Below are 25,312 nucleotides of genomic sequence, written 5' to 3' on the forward strand. Positions count from 1 at the left end.
GTCTACAGAGAGAGTGCCAGGATAGGCTCCAAAGCTACACAGAGAAACCCTGTCTCGAAAAACCAAACCAAACCAAACCAAACCAAAAAAACCAGGGACTATATAATGCCTCTAATGCCACCATAAGGATGACATAATAAAGACTGGTTTGTAGTGGCATCCTCTGCCACTTTTTGCTTCTCCTACTTTCAGTTACCAGTGATCTGAAAATACTAAATAAAAATTCCACAAATAAACAAATTGTATCATGAAATCATGTGTCACTCTGTGTGGTAAAATCCCATGCCATCCCATTCTCTTCTGTCAGGTATGTAAATCATCATCCTTTTGTAAGCACATGCCTGTGAGATATGGCACCTGTCCATAAGTCATAGAGTCCCAATTCCAATATGGATCAACTGTCACAATTCTCTGTAATACCTGTGTTCAAGTAAGCCTTATTCACTCAGTAATAGCCCCAAGGCACAAGAGCAGTGAGGCTAGAAGTTTGGCTATGCCAAAGAAAAGCCATAAATGCTTTAAGTGAAATGTCTCAAGGAGAAAGTGGTGGTGCGTTTATGTGGTAATTTGGGGCCAGATTCCAGAGGATTATTTTCTTACTGTTGGAGGGGAGAAGAGCACGGGTCTGTTTTAATCTACAGAATTCAGCTCACTGTCCTTAGAGAAAATACGCTATTCCTTTGAAGGGATATCTCTAGTCTCTTCCACTGGAGTGAGATGTGTTTCATGTTTACACTCTACTATTAACAGCTAGATTTAAGGAATCTGGCTAGTTACCATATAAACCTAGAAGAGTTTAATTTTCCATAGGCATCTGATAAAAATAAAGGCCATTATTCTATCAACCACGACAATGAGCACATTCCTAACCTGGAGAGGGCTAAGAGTACAGTAATAGTCTTGAATAATTTTAGGTGGAAGATCCTGCAAGACATCTTCTTTCATTCTTCTCAAAAGGAATGGCAGGACTTGGCGGTGCAGTGCATCCATAGCAAGAACACCTGTCAACAGTGAGAACACAGCTTTAAATATTTGGAGTAAATCATAAATCACAGGGACTTACTGTTACTCCTTCTTACCTGCTTCTTGTTCTCGACTTGAGCTTCGTGCATCTCTACTCGCTAATATAGGTTTACCATATCGAGCAGCAAACTGGCGTTCGGTACCCAAAAATCCAGGCATAAGAAAATCAAATAGTGACCACAACTCCAAAACATTGTTCTGAACATAAAAAAGAAATACCAATTATTTTTTCTTCAGTTTTGAAAATATCATTTCCCATTACATCTGGATCCTAATGTGCCCCCCTCACGTGTCTCCTCCTCAGAGGCCTCCTCATCCAGCCCAGGCTCAGCAAACAGCTGCTCTCTCACATGAACATCCTTCTAACCCTGCTACAGCTCTGAAGAGCAGAAACCTGACAGCTTCAAAACTCAACTATTAAAGTAGGGAAATGGGAGAGAGATGGCCTTTTAGCTAGACAAAACCCCCAACCTTCTAATGTCTCAAACAAGTACGAGTAGTAACCTAAAAATAAACCTAAAAGTCACAGGACATGGTAGCACATGCCTTTAACACCAGTATGCAGAAGGCAGATGCAGGTGGATATCTGCAAGTTCAAGGCCAGGCTAGTTTACAGAGTGAGTTCCAGGAGAGCCAAGCTATACATACAAACCCTGTCTTGATAAAACCAAAATAATAATTTCCCCTCCCCCTTTAACTTGTGAAGCCATCTTTATTTTGTTCACATTTTTTCATTTATTGCACTGTCATATGTTTTAACATTAAAAACTGTTCTTCAGGAATCAGGTAAGTGGTTACAGTCAACAACAACATATATTAATTTAATGACATTAATAATGCCAAGTATTTTTTTTTTTTTGCTTCATTCTTCAATATTCTTTTGTTTGTCTCTGGAGACACCTCACAGACTCTTTCGGAGCTCTCTGTATAAAGTATGTTTCAAGATGGACACATATGAAAGTCACCAACCACAAGAAGCCAGCTCTTTCTACTCCAACAGGGGTTTTTCATTTCTTCCTTTATTACCAAGTTCAGATTCAAAGTTGCTTCTTTCTGAAAACTGTAAGCTTGCTACTTTTCCTAGATTTGACTCTTTGGTTGACTTCCAAGTGCCAGACTATCTGGTTCAGTGTATCAGCCTTAGGGATTTGGAAGACAGGGCTGCTTTTGATTCTGTGCCACCCCAAATTTATGAACCCAATTTATGGTACCATGACAATCAGAACTTGTATTCTCTGAAGCTCATAGTCCACTGACATCAGTACACCTGCCCACCAGAGACTGAACCTCAAAGCCAGGCCTCCCTCGCCCTCACTGCCCCCAGGACCCAGAAGCTGTGCTAGCACAGCAACCGCATCTCCTCCCTTTTAATGCACTTTAAAACACACATATACAAAACAAACTTTGGGCTAGGGGTTTAATCCAGAGGTTACACTTGAGGTCCAGGGTTTGATCCCCAACACAACAAAATAATGACAACAAAAACCAAAAACCCTTAGTAAGTTTAGAAAAAACTGTAAATGAAAAGCTTCTCTCATCATTATTAAAATATGCAGTATTCACCTTAGAACAGTGATTCTCAATCCTGATACTGTGACTCTTTAATACAGTTCCTTATGTGGTGACCCTCAACCATAAAATTATTTTGTTGCTACTTCAAAACTGTAATTTTGCTGCTGTTTGAACCCTCATGTAAATACTTGGTATGTGAGATATCTGATATGTGACTCCCCTCAAGGGTCAAGGGGTGGAGACCTAGTCCTACAGGTTGAGAATCACTGCCTTACAATAAGCAGTCACTGCTAAAAATAAATTCAAAATAAAATTAGAAGCCAAGTGTGGCACAACCCTTTGGTCCCCAGCACTCCTGAGGCAGAAGCAGAGAGATCTCTGAGTTTGAAGCCAGTCTACATAGGGAGTTCCAGGACAGCCAGAGTGATGTAAAGAAACCCTGACTCAAAAGAAAAAAATAGAATTATAAAGAATTGCTGCGCATGACGCACACATCTGTATCCCAGTACTTGGGAAATTGAGGCAAGTAAAATAAATTTGTGGCCAGCTATACTAAAGACCCTGCCTTAAAAACAAAACAACCACAACATCAATTTTTAGAGCTAGAAAATATCCTTCCACCAATTGGAGAATGATCAAGGTGATCTTCCTGTCAGAGATGGCCATCCAGGTTAGAGAGGAACATTTGCTGAATTTTTCACACTTCTGCTGTGGGGTGAGATTCATTTCTAAGTTGGTGCTAGATTTTCAGTGCTAAATCAGATTGCTGAGTAATACTATAGGATTAGAATCAATCTGTTTCATACATTGAACAAGTGTTACTTAAACAGCCTAAAATTAGAGTGTAAGCATGATCTTTAATAAAACCTGACCAGTTTAAGCAAGCAAGCAGATCTTTGATTTCAAGGCCAGCATGACCTACACATAGTGAGTTCTGAGCTAGTCACAGCTATACAACAGGGTAGATGGAACACCTTGAGTGGTAGCTCAGTGTAAAGAGCACTTGCTGCTCTTAAAGAGGACCAAGATACAGTTCCCAACACCTACAACAATTTCACGGAATGTGACACCCTCTTCTGTCTCTGCGTGTTCCTTATAGAGGAAAAACATTCTCACACACATAAAATTAAAAATATATATATAAATGTAAAATATTTTTCATGATTCATTATGAAAGAAAGGTGTGGTCATGCACACTTGTAATCCCGGCATTTAGGAAGCAGAGGCAGGGGGATTACAATGAATTTGAGACCAGTTTAGTCTGTCTAGCGAGTTTCAGACCAGCTAAGGGCTACATAGTGAGATCCTGCCTTAAAAACAAGACAAAAGGGCTGGAGAGATGGCTCAGCAGTTAAGAGCACTGACTGCTCTTTCAGAGGTCCTGAGTTCAATTCCCAGCAACCACATGATGGCTCATCTGTAATGAGATCTGGTGCCCTCTTCTGATGTGCAGATATATATGGAAACAGAATGTTGTATACATAATAAATAAAGAAAATCTTAAAAAAAAAAAAAACCCAAACCCAAACCCACCCCACCCCAACCCAACCCAAACCATACTTGCCTAGTTTAACTACTGCCATATACCAAAGGAACCTTTATAAACACAATTTAACTACTGAAAATTTTGTGTTATCTTTATAAACTAAAAGATGTACTTAGTAGCCGGGCATTGGTGGCGCACACCTTTAATCCCAACACTCAGGAGGCAGAGGCAGGCAGATCTCTGTGAGTTCGAGGCCAGCCTGGTCTCCAGAGCGAGTGCCAGGATAGGCTCCAAAGCTACACAGAGAAACCCTGTCTCAAAAAAAAAAAAAAAGATGTACTTAATTTACTGCTAAATGCCATTCCTCCTGGCAATTTTGTTGTTTTTGTTTTAAACAGGAAGAACAGTAAACAATTACCTGGATTGGTGTTCCAGAAAGAATAATCCTATAGTTAGCAGTCAGTTGTTTTACTGCTTTTGACAATTTAGTTTTTCCATTTTTTATGACATGGCCTTCATCAAGAATACAGTAGTTAAATTTAATATTTCTAAGGAAAAATAAATAAAATGTTATTTTTTCATATATATCAGACATTATAGGAACAACCTTACAAACAAATAATTAAGTATTTGTAATTTCAATATCAAATTTTTCTCATTTTTGCTAGAAATATTTCATAGAGACTACATACAGAAAAATCTACAATTCTGATGTGAATGGATGCATGAATTTTATAAGGTACACTTACACACATAGCCACACTTCAGTGCAAAACATTGTGTTCCAGCAACCTGGGAATGTCTTTTGTGTTTTCTCCCAACTAAGTTTTTAATTTAAATTAGCATGCATTCGCTGTACAAACTGATGGTTTGGTTGGCATTTTCACACATATACACCAAGAATGTTTGCTATTCATATTCAGTACCCCCATGACTCCATCTGACTCCCCCCTTACCTATCAATACTAAATTTTTCTAAAGAATATTTGAATTCTTACCTAAAAAAGTCTATGTCATTCCTCACAACATCATATGAAGCTACTATCAGATTATGTCTTTTTACTTGATGCTGTAACCTTTAAGAAAAATTAGGAAACAGAAATCATTAATTTCTTAATACAATTTTATTGGTTTGTTTGTTCATTTTTTGAGAAACGGGGTCTCTCTGTGTAGCCCTGGCTTTTCTGGAACTCTCTGTAGACAAGGCTGGCCTCAAACTGACAGACCTGCCTGCCTCTGTTCTCTAAAGGCATCACCACTGTCATCTTAGTATAATTTTAATAGTGTAACTACAGCTACAATTATAAAGTGCTTCAATTTGTCTATTGAGCATTTGTGTTCACCCTGTATTTAACAGACCACATTCTTTAAGATGCAGACTTGCTATCTGGCTCAGGAAAAAAGATAAGCACCTAACTCAAAATATACCACTTTGTCAGTATCTCTGCTTTTGGGACACATTCCTTTCCCACTCAGTATGTGGAGCTTATCAATCATATATCCCCATAATGGAAAAAGATGAAGCATCAGAACCAGGTTAAACTATTTACAAGATTTTGTCCTCTGAACATGATTCACAGCCAGTCTTGTTCAGTACTGAAGAATCTCTGATCAAAGAGGAAAACCTACTTAGTATTGTAGTGGGGTTAGGAGAATGTGGGCTTGACCCATTTACCCATCAACTGTACAATAAAGTCAAGAAAATACCAACTCAACAAATTACGTCTGGGAAGGAAGAACAAGTAAGAGTACTTGTTTCTAAAGCAATAATTCAGGCTTGAAATTTGAGGGAGTAAATTTCACCCTGTTTACTAACACTAGCTTGAGTTAAATTCCTATCACAAATTCATGAGATGCTATTGGGACTGCTGGAGTGCAAACGTTTGAACTGCTTATGTTCAAATCCTCACTCTGTCTGCTTAACAAACTTAAGTGATCTTGGACCCAAGACCTATGCTTTACAACTATCTCAACAGTACACCTTAGAGAAGTGGTTCTCAACCTTCCTAACACTGTGACCCTTTAGTACAGTTCCTCATGTTGTGTCGACTCCCAACCATAACATTTTATCACTACTTCCGAACTGTAATTTTGCTACTGTTATGAATAGTAATGTAAATATCAGCTATGTGAACACCCCCCCCCAAGAAGTAGCAACCTACAGGTTAAGAACTATAATGCCTTAGAGGGTGGCTGAGTGCACAATTGCTGACACAACAGTGGTGTATTTACAACAGCCACTGTGGACCAAAGGTACAAGAAACTGAAGTGGGAAAAAAGGAAACAGAAATACTTAGAGAATAGAAAAGAGAAGGAGGTGCTGTAGTCACAAGGTCCTCAAAAGAGCAGGGTGGACATGCTTGCTTCTAGTTTCTCATACGAAATACTTAGAATGACAGTGGGTGGGACAGTGGCTCAAGTCCTTTATTCTGGTGAGCTTTACTGATGTCTTCCTAAAGTATTGCCTTCATTAAGTTGGGTTCCTATGGTTATAATCAGAGCTAACTATAATTCACTTCTAATAAATTTTGTACTTCCAAACTATTTAAAATGTGAAACTTTTTGTTGTACAGTTCTTACCTTATCCTTTCAGTGGGAGGGCCAGTATAATGCAATGGATTGAGATATTCTCTGGAGCAAAATTTACCTACTTCATCTACCCAATGCCCTGTTAATGTTGGTGGACAAACCACCAAGGATGGAAGTGGCATACATTCTGCTAGTTTCGATCTTGCGTACTCCTGGGCCCTTTACAAGAGAAAAAATAATTAAGCAACTTTTTTTTTTACATTCATCAGAATTTAGAACCTTTATTTTAAAATAATATTTTAAATTACCTCTGACAATGATCTCCTGCTAGAATGCAGATGGACTGTAATGTTTTTCCTAAGCCCATGTCATCACACAGAATTCCATGAAGCTTATATTTATTAAGAAAGGCTAACCAGTTCACACCATCCTAGAAGGTTGGGTAGAGAAAAGAAAATTATAAATGTAAAAAGATCACAAGAATTTTTTTCTTGTAAAACATATTTGCATGGACCTAAATCTTTACATTATCAAAAGAGAAATCAATATAGAAATTAAGCCTAAGATTTTACTAAATCAAATAGAAAAAGTGACTTCATTTTTACAAGATGAAGAATAAACTTACCTGCTGATACTTTCTTAGTTCAGCATTGATTGGTACTGGGATCTTATAATTTTCTAACTTCTTCCCATCTAATAATTGCTCTAAAAAGTGTCGTTCTTTTGCTTTCATTTGGATTAATTCTTCTGACATGTTTGGAGGGTCTGGAATGCCTGCCTGGAATGATTTTTAAAGTGTATTAAAATTAGTTTAGAGATAAGTTTATATTATATTATATTTATATTATATTAGTTTAGAGATAGTTTAGAGGTAACCTGCTCATTTCTCTAGTGCCTTACTAGCATTAAAAAGCCCTGATTTCAACAATGGCACTGCTTGAAACTGTATCTATAATTATAGTACTCATGGGTTGGAGGCAGAATTCAAGTTCATGCTCAGCCACCAAGAGTTTAAGGTCAGGCTGAGTTACAAGAGATCTTGTCTCAAAAAGAAGTATTAACTAATACTTGTTCCATGGGTGGGGTAGCAGGAGGACCCCCCCCCCTCCACAGTCTCACTATGTTATCCAAAGGCCTTGATCTCACTAGATAGTCAGTTGATGCTGTTTACTAAATTTCTTATCCTAAAATGTTATCAAAAGAATTCAGTTTTATTAAAACAAACACACACAGAGAAAAAAAGTAATTAAAAACAGTATAAAGATTTGAGGGTAAATAAATATAAAGATTTTGAAAGATGTTAAAAATGCTTGAATTAGACAAAATATACTCGAGGCATTTTAAAGAACATAATTAGGACTTCATTTTACAGTGTTAATAAAAAAACAAAGATATATAATCTAATTTACATTCCATGCTATTGAGAACTATCAGTTTTGTGGTGTTCTAATGTCCTCAGGTATTGAATCAAAATATAGCATGTAAAAGTCCCAATGAGTATCTAAAACCTTTCTACTGTTTTATAAAATTACAAGTTTATAAAAAGGAAGGAATTGTGCTTTTTTTTTCCATTTTGTTAACATCTGTAGAGTTTTGTAGCAAAACTGTCATTTGTAACTACCAGTCAGGTTCATCGAAGGAAGGCCCTTGCTAGGCTGATGAAAATGGCAATTGCTACTAAATCTCCTCCTTGAGCATGAGACAAATGTGACTACATACAAAGCACTTCTGTTCCTTTTCAAAATGCAATATATGGGAGTTGAGGGTGGGGGCAGAAGCACTAGAGACTGTTAACTGTGTGCTAAACTAGCCTTATTTTTCCCCTTAAATAATTTAAACACATCAGTATCCTTGACATATTGTGTGTGATGTTCACAGATATACCCTGACTGTATGCAGCCTTATGTTTCAATATTGATTTGATTTTTGTGTGTGTGCGAATATACACATGCTCATGAATGCATAAAGGCCAAAGGAAGATGTCAGGTGTCCTACTTTGTCACTCTCCAGCATCTTCCCTTCATTGTCTCACTGAACCTAGCCAGTGATCCTACTGTCCTGCCACTTAGGTGACAGGCATGTGTGGCCACATCATCTCAGGTTCTCATACTTGTGCAGCAAGCACTCTTACTATCCACTGGGAAATCTCCTCAGTCCATCATGCTCTTGAGATAAATATTTATAAGCTGGGGGTATAGCCAGTTGGTAGAACACTTGTCTATCATATACAGGCTCTATGTTATATTCTTAATACCATAAATACAAAATATTTATAGTTAACAACTCTGGATCATGTAATTACTGTTCTTTTAAAACTAATTTTACCCATGGAGATATAAAATATACATTAACATAGCAGGGTTGCTTTGTGTTTCCATGTTTGTTTGGGAGATGAGATACATTACGTTACTTCAACCTGAGTGAGGTATTTTAATAGGGATGAACCTAAATTCAATCCTCTGACTTTCACAGCCACACGCATACAAAAACAACAAAAAAAGATTTAAAAACAGTTGTCATTAGTAGTAGAAGTATTAGTATAAATTCGTGAACTTACCTCTAGTGGCATCAGTCTAATTAATGTTGCAAAGCACTGAGTAGCCATGAATCTCACACTGTCTGTCTGATCACTCATTCTTCCTAATACAGGAACAACTAAAAGGACAATATATGGAACAATACCAACATCCAATTGTTCCATAACACCTGAGTAAGCCATCAAGGAAATTTCAAAAATAATTCCCAGGTAGATGTCTTCACGTACTAGTATACTAAGATTGTAACTTCAGCATTAAAAAAAAAAGTGACATTTTCAGACTTGTAAATAATATATCCTGACCATTTGCTTTTTATTGCTTTCTGAGTCAGGGTATCCTATAAGCCTAGAATGGCCTTGAACTCTTGATCCTCTTGCCTCTATCTCTTGAGTACTGGGATTACAGACCTACACCATGCTGCCAGGCTCAAGATTATGACTTCTGTTAGTAATTATGTAACTATTATAATTAAAAATATAAAATTGCAAACCAAACAGTAGTGGTGCCTGCCTTTAATCCCAGCACTCAGGTGGCAGAGACAGGTAGATCTCTGTGAGTTCAAGGCCAGCCTGGTCTACAAAGTGAGTTCCAGGACTATGCAAAGAAACCCTGCCTGAAAAAAATCAATATAAATAAAATAAAATTGGGGCTGTAGATGTGGCTAAGCCTTTATGAACATTGGATGCTCTTCCAAAGGACCTGGATTTGATACTCAGAACCCACATAGTAGCTCATAACCATCTATAGCTCCAGTCCCAGGGAATCTCATGTCCTCTTCTAGTCTCCAGACATACCTGCAGGCAAACACCCATACACATAAAATCTATCTATCTATCTATCTATCTATCTATCTATCTATCTATCTATCTATCTATCTATCTGCTTATTTATCTATCAGATGTGTGTATTTCTAACAGTTAAAGATTTTATGAATATGGGTGTTCTGTTCACGTATCTGTCTATATTTGCGTGCCTGGTACCCGAGGAGGTCAGAAGAGAGAGTCAGATTTCCTGGGACGGGGGTCATGGGACAGCCTGTGAGCTATCATATGGATACTGGTAATCAAAATCCAGATCCTCTCTACCACTGAACAATCTCACCAGTGTGTGTGTGTGTGTGTGTGTGTGTGTGTGTGTGTGTAATATTTTTGTCTAAAGGGGAATAGAGAACTCTAACAATAAAGGAGTAGAATTCAGTGTCACACAAAGATTAATTCCAAATTTCCCACCAAAATCATAAAAATCACCACCTGGATATACTAAACCTAATCCTGTGGCTGTGAAAATTCTGAACCAGGTTTCTATTGATTTGATCTTATCCACCTTTCTTGTTTTGAAACATGGGGTTTACACATTCTGAGTTAAACAATGGCTGCCAGGTCCTTAAAAAGAGCTTATAGTACATTTCTAGATTCAGTATATTTCAGTAGAAAGCAAAAGTTTATATAACCTGAAGAGAAACCAGAGTTTAACATGATTTTAATCACTTTCCCCTGGGGAAAAAAAAGAAAAAAGTTTGGAAACATACATTTAAGGTAAATATAACCTATCCAGTATTTAATTAATACTAATGAAACATTAATTATAAGATCAACAGATCAGTTACTAGTTTAAATTACATAAAATCACTTTACTAAAAACTTACCCTGTCTTAAGTAGTTCTTTAAGCTTTTAATATGAAATTTTAATAATGATATATAATCAAATGAATTCATAGTAAAATGTGAAATACTTCAAAATAAAGTGTAAAACTGTCATTTTGGAATAAAGCAGATTTACATGCATTTTAAAATGAGTGAACTTTGAGTTAGTCTTCAATACATGAATAAAATTTCTCAAGTTTGACAAAATAAAGGATACAGGCAAGTGCTTCAATTGCACCTTCTTGTTTGATATTGTCATCAATTGCTCCCAGCCACGGAAGCACCTTCTCTAAAAAAATATTCATCGTTTCCATGGTGGCTATTTTGCTCATGACACCTATGCAGCGAGCTGCCATGTGCCTCACCGCAGTGCTGGGGTACTGAAGGCACATATACAGATGAGGCAAATGCTGTACCAGCTTTAAAAAAACAACAATAACAAAACAAAAAGCAGTCACAATACTTATTAGGGAATACTTACAGAGTTCAGTGTTCCTAATTTTGTTCTAGGTACCATACTTTGGTGGGTATTTCCATATTCTGGATTACCATAGCATTATGATCACAGCAGCATCTCACTGTTAAATGTCCATTGCATAGAACAATGATAGCCAACTACTTGTTCAACAGTGAGGCCAGCCTCACATTTCAGCTGAATACAGGGACTAAAGATGGGAGTTCTTTCTTTACTAATTAATATAAGAAGATGGGGAGAGCTTTGAGATGGGGACTGGTGTTGTCCATGCTTGCCTCGAACTTCTGTACACAAGCAATCCTATCTAACCTCTCAAGAAAATGGAAAACAGATACAGGCCACTATGGCTTATCAGAAATTCTTAACAAGCAAAAGGACATACTACTTTTCTTCCTAATATTGCCCTGATTCACTTTTATGAATCTTCATTTTAATGTTACACAGCTATAAAGAAGTAAAGCTACAACTGTTTGCAATACAATAAATTGTAAAGAGCCTTCCTAATGTAGACATATGGAACGATTTTTTTTTTTTTATGAAACCAAATAATTTTCTACTTCCCTCTTTCCTCTGCAAACTCTTTTGCTAAAAGTGTAACAGTAAAAACCAAACCAAAACCAAAGCCACACACACGAGTATCCCCTGGCCAATGACCAGCTTCATCTTAGCACACGATCTCTTGCTTCTCAAGACATCCTTCTGCCTGAGCTATTCCTATTGTTGGTCAACACAGCCTACAATTTCCTTTCTCTTTACTCTTTCCCCTTTCCTTCAGAACCCTTTCTACAATGCTCCCGAAATTAGAAAGCTGAGTTTTCTATCATTCCTGTACTGTATTTGTGAGTCCCATACAGAAGAATCTAGTTATACCAAATTTTTTTGAAAGAAACACCATACATATTAATTACCAAGGGATGAAGTGCAGAATCCATCGAGGCTGCTGCTATTTCAAAAACTTGCAGAGAATTCACCAATTCTTGAGCAGGAACATCACCTCTTTCCAGGAGGGACTTTCCATCTATTCAAATGAAAGTTGTATCACTTTTTACATAACTTTCAAAATCTAGAGACCACAAAAAATATTAGTACCCTCTCAGCTAGTATAGAAGTGTCAACAAGAAAAGAGGAGATGATTGGGATGCCCTTCTGTATATATGTTTCTCTTATTGGTTGATGAATATAACACTGATTGGCCAGTAGCAAGGCAAGAAGAATAGGTGGGGCTACCAGACAAGAATGCTAGAGAGAGGAGGCAGAGAGAGGCTGCATGGAAATGCCGTGTAGCCAAGGAAGGAGTAATAGGTTCAGACCCTTCTCCGGTAAGATAAGAACATGCTGAAATGATTAGATTAATAGAAATGGGTTAATATTAAACGAGATCTAGCCAAGAAGCCTGAGCCACCGGCCAAACAATTTAAAAAAAAAAAGTGTCAACAAAGCTTTTTGCATTAAAAATGGTGTAGTGTGACATTAAGTGCTCAAATACTGCACCAAATAGATTTAAATAATAATTCATTTCCAAATCTGTTTTTTAAATATACAAAAGGGGAAAAGCATACAGAAGAATTTGAAAATTACCAGTCTTCCATTTTAAAAATTACCTACTGGTCTAAGATAGAGATATGCAGTTTTCCTCTCCCTCCCTCCCCCCCTCCCTTCCCCCCCCCCTTTGGTTTTTCGAGACAGGGTTTCTCTGTATAGCTTTGGAGCCTGTCCTGGCACTTACTCTGTAAACCAGGCTGGCCTCAAGAGATCCACCTACCTCTACCTCCTTAAATGCTGGGATTAAAGGCATGCGCCACCACTACCCGGTGCAGTTTTTTTTTAAAAGGTTATCTGATACACACTGAAATACCTGAACTGAATGCATACCAAAATTATTTAGGTCAATCATAGTCGTCAACGGGCCAACCATGGCATCCCAAAGATGTGGCAACTTCACTGCCATTTCAGCACCAAAATGCTTCACTATAGTTGTTAAGGCAAATTCAGCTCCTCTCCGTTGTACCAGGTAAGGCTTCTGACCCTAAAATCCAATGTTAGTTGAAGAAGAATTTTAGAAATGAGCATTATGCATTAAAATTTTAATGAAGAGGATTTTAAAGTCACCACCTAGAAGCTGACAGTACTTTTGCCAATGAAACAATTACTAGATGCATTTATGACCCCCGAAAACATTTTCCAATAATCAACTCCACACAGGCAAAAAACTCATAACTGGATTTTTTGTCTAAAATAAGAAATAAAAGGATACCTGACTACTAGAAACAGTCACCAGTAGTATTTTTTAAGTGTTCCCTGACTCTTAGAAACAGCAGTCTCAGAGATGAAACCATCTATCTCCACTCCATATGTGCAAACTTGCACGCACGCACACACGCATGCATGCACACACATACACAGTTTCTCTATGTAGTTCTGGCTGTCCTGAAACTCACTTTATGGCTTCCAATTCAGAGCAACTGCCTCTGCCCCCCAAGTGCTTGGATTAAAGGCATGCACCACCAATGCCAGACACTTTTTTATTAGTAATTAGAGTCATAAAGTGGCTTCTCTCAAAGAACACACACAGACTTTTAAAGTGGAAAATCTATACAGAGCATGGCGATACAATCAGGAGGCTGAGGTAAACCTATCACAAAGAACTTGAGGCTGGCCTGGACCACCCCTACAAAAAAAGAAAGAAAACAAAAGAAGCTCGGGAGTGGTAGTACACACCTTTAATCCCAACACTCAGAAGCAGAGGCAGGTGGATCTTTGGGAGGAGTTCGAGGCCAGCCTAGTCTACAAAGGAAGTTCCAGGGCGGCGAGAGCTATTATACAGAGAAACCCTGTATCAGAAAAATATTAAAAAAAAAAAAAAAAAGAAAGAAAAGAAAAGAAAAGGAAAAACAAGAGCTGTATCAAATCATGGTAAAATTTTCATGAAAGTTATGGACAGAGATAATTGGTCAAACAGATTTATAAAACGTTCAAAAGAAACAGTGGAGCCAAGGTAAGTGCTGTGTCTAACAATCAAAAGAACAGGAATAGTCATCCCATCGCTAATATGCTACTTTAAGAGCTATGGTTATGGCAGTACAAAACCGTTGCCTGTACTCCCTGTCCAACTCTTGTTCTTAAAACTTGTAATCCTCTACCTCAGCCTCCCAAGTGTTTACCACCATACCCAGCCTAAAGCACTTTCTGCAACACCGGTTATGGGACAAAGATGTAGCTCAGTCAGCAGTGTTTGCCCACCATGCACAAGGCCCTGAGTTTCATTCCCAGTACCGAAAAGACCAATAGACCAGGTATGGTGGCATCTGGGAGGTGGGTACAGGAGGATCTCTCTCTCTCTCTCTCTCTCTCTCTCTCTCTCTCTCCTCTCTCTCTCTCTCATATGCCACAACAAACTGGATGGAAAAATCATATAAATCATCACAAATAGGAAGCATCTTTATAGCAGAGATGAAAGGATTTAAAGTGAAGTGACGGCTGTTCATATGGAAAACTAGATTTAGAACCTTACCCTGGCAAAACACATTTAATGTAATACCTGGTTGACTAATATTAGGTGTTACTATTAGGGCACTTGTAAACTTTGTCTCAGAACATCACTAGAATTGTTGGCATTGATAGGACGAAGAACAATTAGTCTAGTCATCACTGCCATTTAATATGACCTTTGCAGTCAATGTTTTGAGAGTGAGTTGGTTTACATTTACGAATAGCTTATGCACCTACTATCAAAAGGGGTAGCTACCAAACAACTTAAGTTACATAAATTACAAGAGAAATGAGAATTTAAAAATTAAAATATTCTGGTAATGTTGCCAAAATACTTTAAAAAGCTATTAATTCACTTGGAAGCACAAAAATACAATTCTGAAAGTTAGTAATACAACTTTGTTCTTAATCTAGAAACTAAATATTTAAAGAGTAAAAGCGTTCAGAGAGGGGGGCAAAAAAACTATTTACCTCATCAAGTTCAACCAGGACATTCCCACTACTTCCTGCAGGCAGATCTGCTATCTGAGCTTTGATTGCCTTGGGGATAGGACCTCGCCTGCTAGTGATAGCAAAAGCTGCTTTCTGATGCCTATAGAGTGTAATGATACCTCTGTGCTTGGTGACAGTATGGTGCATTCCATCTTTTTCTGAGTTGGATCCTAATAAGGAAAAAAGACATTTAATCAAACTATAGGTGAGCAAATGTTTACTGCTCCTAAAAAGTCATAATGTAATTTTAAATTGAGCAAGACCTCAATTTTCATAAAGGATCCTGTTGTTAGACAATGAAATGGTAACAAAACTGTCTACTTGAATTAAGATTTATACTGAATATAATAAAAGTTGTAGAATCAAAAACAATGAAAAGTAGCACATGCAATGATAGTTTCTTCCCCCCACCCCCAAGACAGAGTTTCTCTGTGGCTTTGGAGGCTGTCCTGGAACTAGATCTTGTAGACCAGGCTGGTCTCGAACTCACAAAGATCTGCCTGTCTCTGCCTTCCGAGTGCTGGGATTAAAGACTGCTGTCTGGGAGGCCAGTACAGGACTGATCCAGACCCCTGAACATGGATGTCAAATAGAAGGCCCCTGGTAGTGGATTTAGTATTTTTCCCTGGTGTAAGAAGGGACTTTGAGAGCCCATCCCACAGGAAGGGATGCACTCTCGGCCTGGACACATGGGGAAGGGCCTAGGCCCGGCCCAGGATGATGTGGTAGACTTTGGGGAGCCCCTATCGAGGGCCCTACCCTGCCTAGGGAGTAAAGGGTAGATGGGGTGGGGATGGGGGGGAGGGAAGGGAGAGGGAGAAGGGATTGATGTGAAACAAGCTTGTTCCTAATTTGAACTAATAAAAAAAAAAAAAAAAAAAAAAAAAACAGGCGAGCACCACCACCGCCTGGCTTACAATGATAGTTTCTATACATAAGAAACACTAAAAAATATTTCATGTTCTCCTAAATGTTCATAATCACTACAAGTTCAGAAAAAAAATGACACTGTAAAGTACTGCCTAATCACAGGGGAAGATGTAGATCCTACTACATTTTTAAATTAATATTAAACATGAAACTTTCTTCCTTCTCATTTGTTTTTTTTAAGTTATGTCTACTACATTTTGTATAATTTAGGTTTTCTAAAATTTTATTGATAAAAAAATCATATATGACTTAGTATTGTGACTACACCAGTGTTAGTCTTATCTCTGAAATCATCTTAATGAAAGAGTTGTGTGCGCCACCAACACCCAGCACAACTAACTTTCTAGCATAGTTATAATAAGCCATACAATGACTTTCAAGGTTAAGGAATGGTGAACACAGACTTTAGCTGACTTACATCACTTCTTACATGGACTGGTAATTTGCAAATAAGAGGGCTGGCTGATTAACTGGCAAGTACACAGACTGATACAACAATTTTGTTATAATTAATCTTTGCTCATGGAGAATAGGAAATGGGGGAAATGGTTCTAAAAGGAACTGGATTTGTGCTTAAATAATACCTATAATCTAATAGTAAAACAAACTTAATGGTCAATTCCTTCTCTATGCAAATAAGAGGTTTAGATATATACCTTTAGAATTTTCCTGGCCACTTTGTGTTGGTACTGGACATGTTACACAGGGAGTGAGGTATGGGTCCACACAAAGAGAGCTACAGAGGTTTTTAATAACTTTTGAATTAGGACATGGTGTCCTTGTTGTACACTGCTGAAGAAGCTTGGCTATGCACTGAGCAGCATAGTTCTGTACTAGCGTATTCTCTTCTTTTTTAATTGTTTCCATTAGTGGTTTTATGATAGGATTCAATTTCTCTGGAAGCTGCTGCAAGCTCACGACTGCACATGCAGCAAAAGTATGCACTCTCAACTGCAACACTTGCCACTCTTGGTTCGTCTCTGCAACTGTCATTTGGACCTGATGTCGTTTACTATCTAACTGCTGTAACACTTGAGGATTTAAATCAAAACTTGATGTGACTTCATTAAAAACAGTAGTTACCTAATAAAAAAAAGAAAAAATGAAAAATCATTAATTACAACAACCCCAGATAGACTCTAAACTCCTAAATGTCAGTTTTCTCCTTTACTTACAAAAGTCCCATAGTATCAAGAATTTTTTAATATTTAATAAACCAAGTAAATATCGAAAATAGCCCCTAAAGTATAAATTAGTCTGTCTTAACAATAGCATTACTTTCTTAAGGAAAAGACACATTCTCTTGAGAGAAAATCACTATTAAGTATACCAAATTTCAACAATGAGCAAATAAATTAGTAACAGAAGGGTAAGAATAATGGTTATTTTGGAGGAAGGAGAGGAAAGGATAGGCTTGGAAACTGTCAAAGTACTCTATCTTGATTACATTTGTATCTGTGAAAAATCCATAAATTGGTCCACTTTAGATCTATGCCTTCATCTAACAAGTGCAAATGTCTGAATTTACTTAGAAATGTTAGGAAAACATCAGATGAATTGGTGGCTGGAAAGATGGGAGATACTGAAGTACACCTGTGATATAATGAACTTGGAAAAATATTAAGTGCAAAATCTAAACACGGGGTATGAATGAGTGTTGCTATTCTAAATGCTGAGTACATGAGCAGTTTTGTGTAACGCTTTTGCTTCTATATGTTTCAATATTTGTATCTTACACCAAGCAGAGAAATACTCAAGAAACCACAGAAGCAGTTTTTCCCATCTACCAAAATCTTATGATACACCAATAAATGACAAAACTTTACAAGTTTTCTATTAGGATGTATTAACTAGTTCTCTGTCCTCTAATTTCAAGAAATTCAGTACAATGAAATAACCTTTCTAAAGAGCAGGATGACAGGAAACCATACCACAAAAAGATTCAACATATTAGTATGCTTCTGGGGTGACACATCATGGCAAATTTCTAATCTTTATTTCATGTAAAGTTAAGAAAGTTACTTCTTTACTCACCAGATCATTAGCTTGATCTATTGTTAAAACATTGTTGTTTATTCTATTACCCACTTCAATATTTGCATCAGCTAATGATGATATAAACTGTTTACATTCATTCTGCATTCGTGTGAATGGAACAGCAATTTCATCATAATACAAATGTTCTGAAAGGATATCAAGTAAACGTGGCTGCACAGCTAGGGTAACAGCTTTACACTCCTAAAATACAATAGATATCAAGACTCAGGAACATATAGAAACATAATGGTAGAGATGTTTAAAATACTGACTTCAGACAACCAAATGCTACATTGCACTGATTTTCAATCTATAGTCTGTTATCTTCCAAAATAGTTAGTTACACAAAAGTATTACATCAAAACTACTTTGAAATTTTAATGTGAATGACTACAGACATGCACATTTAAGTATTATAATTGCATTTAATTTTCAACCTAATTATTCTTAGTGTACTCTGAATTTATTCAATATATGTATGCATATAAATAAATAAATAGATAAACAAAGCAGACATTTTAGAAGTATATTACTATAAAAACCAGTCAGGAATCAATCTGGCATGCACTAAAAATATTATTCAAAATTTGGTATTAGAGATCTTTAACAGTTCAACCACAGCTTCACATGCTGTATTGTAAAAATGGATATAATTTAAAAGCTACTTACCTGCCCCCAAATTTAACTAACCCTTCCCACTCTCTCTGGTTGTTGCCTGCCCCAACAAGAGGGGGAATGGCCTCAGTGGTAGCCATGAGGGGTTCTGTGGGATCTGGGTGATCAGCCTGGGCTTCACAGAGTAAATCCAGAGAAGCTCTGTGAGGGTCCAGAAACCGAACTGTCAACACTTGCTGCTGAGTCTGAGAGGCACAAAAACACAGCATCACTGCCTCTCCAGCACATGGGGTCCTGACAACAAAACAGATTAAGCTTTGCTTCTTTCCAGAGGCAAAGTGGGGTCTCAATTGCAGTAAAGCATGGCTCAATGACTTTTAGACAAAGCTTTGACAAACTGCTAAGAGGCAGTAACAAGCAACTCTCACAGCAAGTGCAGACAGTTAAATTTCCAGAATTCCAGTCAATGGAATAAACAAAACCAGCAGGAAGTTTCTTTGATTTACAGAAACAAGTTTAAACAAAATGATACATCTTACAGAAATTTAAAGTTAAAAAGGATAGAAGGGAATTTGGCTCATTTGGAAATGAAAATTTGAGTTTAAATGTGGAAATCTTTTTCTTGTGACCAAAACTTCTACCTTTGTCACTATCCATATAAATAGAGCTCCAAAATTACAAAGCATTGAAAATGTGCTGCCTGAAAACAATGACCAACTGAATTACACATTCAGGCTTTGGCTTGCATCTTTCTATACAAACAAGACTTTAACAAGGAGCTTTGTAACAGACTGTAGGGATGAACAGATACTAAATATGAGCACAACTTAGTCTCAGATATGAATGGGGTGCTAAAAAAAAAAAAAGTTAAAAGTAAATGGAAAACAAATCATGTTCAATATTATATGAAATACTTTCCCATAACTATTAGATTTCTATAAAGAAACTATAAGTTATAAATAGTCCTAAATACTAATGGAAGTTGGTTTTACTAAAGTTGCCTTTATTACTTTAGGAATATATCTTACCTTTTGTAAAGCAGCCCATTCACAGATTACTAATGCAACACTAATTCTCTGTAACGCAGATTTGGAGTTCAAATGAAATAGTAGTAACTGGCCAAGGGATTCTGCTGGTTTAATTTCTTGGTTTACCATGTTTACACTTGGATCACAAATACAGCAGCAAAGTGCTCCTAACAACCTAAAAGAGAGAAAAAGGCCGTACTATAAAATTTACTTGAGGGAAAACTTCTCTTACTAAATCCATTAAATTTTCCCCATAAAAACGTTAAATTATCTTCTACCTTATTTTCATGAATAGACATGGAGGAGTTTGTTTTGTTTTTGACACAGGGTCTAACATATGCCAGGTTGGCCCTCAACTCTCTGTCACTGAGGATGACTTTGAACTCCTGATCACCCTTTCTCTCAAGTGACACTGTGGATGCACATCACCACACTGTCTATTTGTTGTGTCTGGGGTCAAATCCAGAGATTTGTGTATGCTACAAAAAAATTCTACTAACTGAACCACACCTCCAACTCCAAATAATAATAATAATAATAATAATAATAATTTTGTTTAAATCCAGAGAATTATTATTATTATTATTATTATTTAGAAGACAGGGTTTCTCTGTGTAACAGCCCTGGCTGTCCTGGAACTCTCTTGTAGGCCAAGCTAGCCTGGAACTCACAGAGATCCACTTACCTCTGTCTCCTGAGTGCTGGGATTAAAGGTGTGTGGCACCACCCAGCCATCTATTTTTAAAACTTCAAAAACTTAAAAATATTTACTTGCTTTTTTCTTAGATAACTAGTGTAAAGAACAACTGACAGACATGGGGGAAAATATTTTGGTTCAATTTTATAGCTATTAGCCAAAATTTTCAATATATACTTGACACTTGATAAATGAATACTCACTTAGCTGCCATCATCCTGGCCCTCATAACTACAAAATCCCTGGTAGCTGAGTCTTCCATGATGGTGTCTGCACCTGCAATATACTCCTGAAGCACTTCTTTATTCTGAATTTGACCTTGCCGTACCTTACCACCTGTTTTTTCCTAGAGGAAAAACAGGAAGGAAAACCAATAATTAAAGATTAATCAATTAAATTTAGTTGGAAAAAACAAAGCCAGTAAAATGTAGTTCTTTTCATAAAATTCTAAATTACTATCCAGTTTGTAATAATTACTATCCAGTTTGCCAGAATCTGGATAAAGAATTGATCCTGCCTAATGTTAATGACGACACCCTCAGAATTAAGCAATAAATACAACTTTCTCAAACAGTTACTATATTGGTAATAATGAATTTAACATAGAAATAACTTAGGTTTCTCTATACTTACCTTGGCTTTTGATTTTACTTCTAGCAACATATTTAAATCAATAGGTAAATGAGAAGGCTGCATCATTAAGCAAAGCCAAGCACCCATCCATGGGCAAGCAGCTGCTACCACATACTGAACTGAAGCCTTGCTCAACAGTTCCATCCAAACCTAGGGAGAGAAAAGGAGAATAAACAAAATTTGAAATATACTTTTAGGGAAATGAACTGGAGGGAATATGATACAGTAAAGAGATTCACCTGAAAAGTCAACATAGAGGTTCACTTTGAAACACTGGTTAGATTGATAGGTTTCTATACTACATGAAATAATGCAAAGGAAAGTTTGTGGTTTTGTTGTTTTTCAAGAACATGGGGGACATAAGATTGCTCAGTGAGTAAAGGCACGGGCTACCAAGCTTGACAATCTAAGATTGATTTCCAGAACCTACAAGTGAAAGGAGAGAACCAACTCCTAAAAAGCTGTCCTCTGTCCTACATACCCACAACCAAACTATCAGTTATGGTTTTTTTTAATTTTCATGTATTTATGTGTGCTTTGTCTGCATGTATGTATATGTACCACATGTGTGACCAATGCCTATGAAGGTCAGAAGAAAGTATCATATCCCCTGGAATTGGAGTTACAGATGATTATAAGCTATAATGTGGGTGCTGGGAATCAAATCCAGGTTTTCTGCAGCAACAAAAGCTCTCAATCACTGAGCCAATCTCCAGCCCAGGAAATAAAGTTTTAAAAAAGGACTATAGGAGTCAGGCATTGGTGGCACATTCTTTTAATCTCAGCACTCAGGAGGCAGAGGCGGGTAGATCTCTGAGTTCACGGCCAACCTGGTCTACAGAGTGAGTTCCAGGACAGCCTCCAAAACAATACAGAGAAACCGAATCTCAAAGAAACAAAACAAAAAAAGGTATTTGAAGAATCCAGTAATCTACAAGATGATCCAGGAAACTAGGCTTCTTATGGAATGGAATATAAGTTCAGTTTAATTATGTTTCTTTGCTTTTTCTTCTATGTCCTAATGCTTTACTTTTTAAAAGGATTTTATTTTCTTTTTAATAGTGCGTGGGGGGCGATTCTTTGGAGGTCAGAGTATTCTGTTTCTTTGTGTAGGGACTTTGTGGGCATCTCTGTAACAGGGTCTCACATAACCAAGGCTGGCCTGAGCTTGCTGTGTATGATTCACCTCAAATTCCTGACCCTCTTGCTTTCTTCTTTCATTCCTTGGCTTACAAATAAGTTGAGCATGTTTGACTTGGCATGTTTAATTTATAAAGTCTTCCATAAACTATTGAATATTCTCTTGTATTGGTTTGTTGAATAGATCATCTATCTGTGTATCTCAGGCTGGACTTGAATCCACCTGTCTCTGCCTCCCCAGCTCGAGGATTAAAGGCATGTGCCACCAACTCTGGGCTCTCTTCAAATATCTTAATTGGCTTAATTCATTAAAACCCCTCACCCATAACATAGTAATTATATTTTAAATTTTATCTACAAATTTATTAGGATAAGAAATACAGTCAGACTCATAATGTACCTTGTGAATAAGATCCAGAATTTCCTGGCTGCTTTCTAAAACACAAAACTGAAAAATATGTCGCAGCATATCAGACAGGATAGGTATAAGCCAAGATGAAGAGTTCTGAAACAAAAACAGAATCAAATATATGACATGTGATTCCTGGACATTAGGTTACATGAACTAAAAAAATCAAGTAACACAAACATTGCCATGAAAAGAGTGAATTGTTTTATCAGATAGATTCAACTGGTGACAAATTTTAACATGCCTTTTTTGGACAGAACACCTAAATTCCCAAATATTATTTATAAATGTTTGTTTTCATTTAAATGTGGTTGGTTATAAATGGTTAATGATCACAGCCAATCTCTTTTTAAAGGAACAAGGGGGAATATGATATAGAAATGAATACTTTGCATTGGTATGGATTTTGGTTTATTGATACAAATTTATTGATACAAATACAAAATTGATACAAAATTGATACAAAATTATGCATATAATTTTGTTATTATATGCATATATCTCCTCTTGTTTGGATGTTGTGTTTATATAGCTCATTTGAAAATGTAATGTATAATTAAATACAGATTGTAGATAGTCACCTATGATAGTCAAAACTGATAATCGTGTTAGTTAGGTTTTCTAGATATATAGAGATATGTTTCACATGGATAGTCTTCAAAACTTTTCAAAGACCTTTAGAATATGGCATTTAAATGGTTTAGGGTTTTTCATGACTCTGAGACACAACTGCTCCTGCAATACCAATTACGTCAGGAAGGTGGGGATCAAAGAAACTTGTAGTGGAGTGTGCCTTCAACATGGCAGAAACAGCCATCTGGGCAGGACTGTATGACTGTATGCTGTATAAAATGGACATGGAGGACCTACAGCAAAGTGACTGCTGAGCGCGTGAAAACAAGATGGGACAGACATGCAGGGTTCCTGCTTCATGAGTCTGCCAGACATTCTGCAGGACACAGAGAAAAATGACTGACAAACAAACTGCCAGTACAGGCAGACAGTTTAAAATTTCCCGCTTCACTGAGAACCCTGCCAGACACACTAGGTCTGTGGGCTGAAGATGGGTGCCCCAGCATTACAGAGCAACTTTGGGTGACTGTCCAGTCAGATGTCTCTGTCAATTCCAGAGTTTATATGTTATCCTTCTGGGGTCTTTGAGGGAGTTGAAGACAGATAGTTAGGGCTTCCTCAGTTAAGATAAAAGTAAGTTACATATAAAACTTTAGACTCACAAATAGAATATTTTCTTTAAATTTTGCCAAATGTTAATGAACTAAATACTGTTAACTATAGTTCTCACTTGATAACTGTTTTGGTATATATAATTTGACTAAAGTTAAAACCTTTCTTTTTATTTAGACAGAAAAGATGATGATGGGAATGTGCTTCTGTATATATGTTTCTCTTATTGGTTTATGAATAAAACACTGTTTGTACAATGGAGGCAGGAAAGACAGTCGGGTCTATGAGAGACAGAAGTGAGGAGAGAGAGAGAGAGAGAGAAAGAGGCCGCCAGGAAGAGATGCCATGTAGCCGCCAAAGGAGTAACAGGTCCAGGCACTCTCCAGTAAGCCAAGACCACGTGAAAATACATAGATTAATAGTTATGGGTTAATAATTAAGAGAGAGCTAGCCAGTAAGAAGCCCTGGCCATAGAGCAACAGTTTTATAATATAGCATCCATGTGTTTATTTGGGGCAAAGCAGCTGCGGGACCAGGCCAACAAGACTTAGCAGCAAAAAGTACCACATCATAATTGCAATGGTTTAAAAATTACAAAATCCTATAACCACACGGAAGTGGAAGACCCTGATTATCATAACATGAAATTTTCTTCAATTAAGTTGAAAGTACAGAACCAAGCTATAAGCAACAGTGTCATCAGCATATGTCATGCCTTTGCCAAGAAAATGGGAAATGCTCAGAATACTGCCGCTGGGCTAAAGGTGAAAGCTTCAATTCTATGTACTCATCAATAACGCAAGGTACTTAGAATAGTCTTACTTTCTTCCCTAACTCTCATCTCAATCACTGGCAATCTAAACAGTTACCTGTAGACCCCAACCTCCATCTCTAGAGGAAGATGTCTGCACTGTATTTATAACAAGTAAAATGTGATATAATGTATATTTTCTGTCTCATGCTACAAATGCTGATAAAATATACACTGTAAGCATTCAAATCTGCCTGGGAGAAAAGAATTCCTAGGTAGAGCACAGAGGATGCTTAGAACAGTAAGACTATTCTACATAATTGTGCACACATGACACAAGAGGTTTGGTCAAGCCCATAGACTGTACAATACCAAGGGCAAACCCTAATGGAAAACTATAAACTTCAGCTGATGCAAATCCAATAATAATAGTGAGTGCCTTATTTTCCCATATAGAGTGCTCACAATGGGGTATGCCATATACAGTGTGAGATTAAGGTATTTTGGGAACACTGTATTTTTCCTTCAGTTTTCTATCAAAACTGTTCTAAGAAAGCTGTGCATGGTGGCATATGCCTTTAATCTCAGCAGTCCTGAGGCAGAGGCAGGCAGATCTCTCTGAGTTTGAGGTCAATTTGATCTACAGAGTGAGCTCCAGGACAGCCAGGTCTGTGTAGAAACAGCCTGTCTTAAAAAGAGGA

General features: G+C 37.2%; 1 protein-coding gene across 2 annotated transcripts in view; it reads right to left on the reverse strand.

Annotated features, from left to right (window-relative positions):
* The window catches only part of Btaf1 (B-TFIID TATA-box binding protein associated factor 1), an 89,927-nt gene that overhangs the window by 16,398 nt on the left and 48,217 nt on the right, over window positions 1-25,312 (reverse strand). For both annotated transcript variants that reach the window (XM_027406332.2, XM_035441864.1), the window contains 18 exons: window positions 22,667-22,771; window positions 21,127-21,276; window positions 20,697-20,839; window positions 19,797-19,971; window positions 18,151-18,354; window positions 16,773-17,199; window positions 15,166-15,356; window positions 13,078-13,231; window positions 12,114-12,223; window positions 10,948-11,149; window positions 9,108-9,256; window positions 7,176-7,328; window positions 6,859-6,980; window positions 6,602-6,769; window positions 5,020-5,097; window positions 4,440-4,569; window positions 1,080-1,221; window positions 871-1,001 (listed from right to left, as the gene is read on the reverse strand). In XM_027406332.2, coding sequence (XP_027262133.1) covers window positions 871-1,001; window positions 1,080-1,221; window positions 4,440-4,569; window positions 5,020-5,097; window positions 6,602-6,769; window positions 6,859-6,980; window positions 7,176-7,328; window positions 9,108-9,256; window positions 10,948-11,149; window positions 12,114-12,223; window positions 13,078-13,231; window positions 15,166-15,356; window positions 16,773-17,199; window positions 18,151-18,354; window positions 19,797-19,971; window positions 20,697-20,839; window positions 21,127-21,276; window positions 22,667-22,771 — 2,934 coding nt within the window. The remainder of the gene's footprint in view (window positions 1-870; window positions 1,002-1,079; window positions 1,222-4,439; window positions 4,570-5,019; window positions 5,098-6,601; window positions 6,770-6,858; window positions 6,981-7,175; window positions 7,329-9,107; window positions 9,257-10,947; window positions 11,150-12,113; window positions 12,224-13,077; window positions 13,232-15,165; window positions 15,357-16,772; window positions 17,200-18,150; window positions 18,355-19,796; window positions 19,972-20,696; window positions 20,840-21,126; window positions 21,277-22,666; window positions 22,772-25,312) is intronic.

This window comes from Cricetulus griseus, chromosome 3 (genome assembly GCF_003668045.3).
Source record: "Cricetulus griseus strain 17A/GY chromosome 3, alternate assembly CriGri-PICRH-1.0, whole genome shotgun sequence".
Taxonomy (NCBI): domain Eukaryota; kingdom Metazoa; phylum Chordata; class Mammalia; order Rodentia; family Cricetidae; genus Cricetulus; species Cricetulus griseus.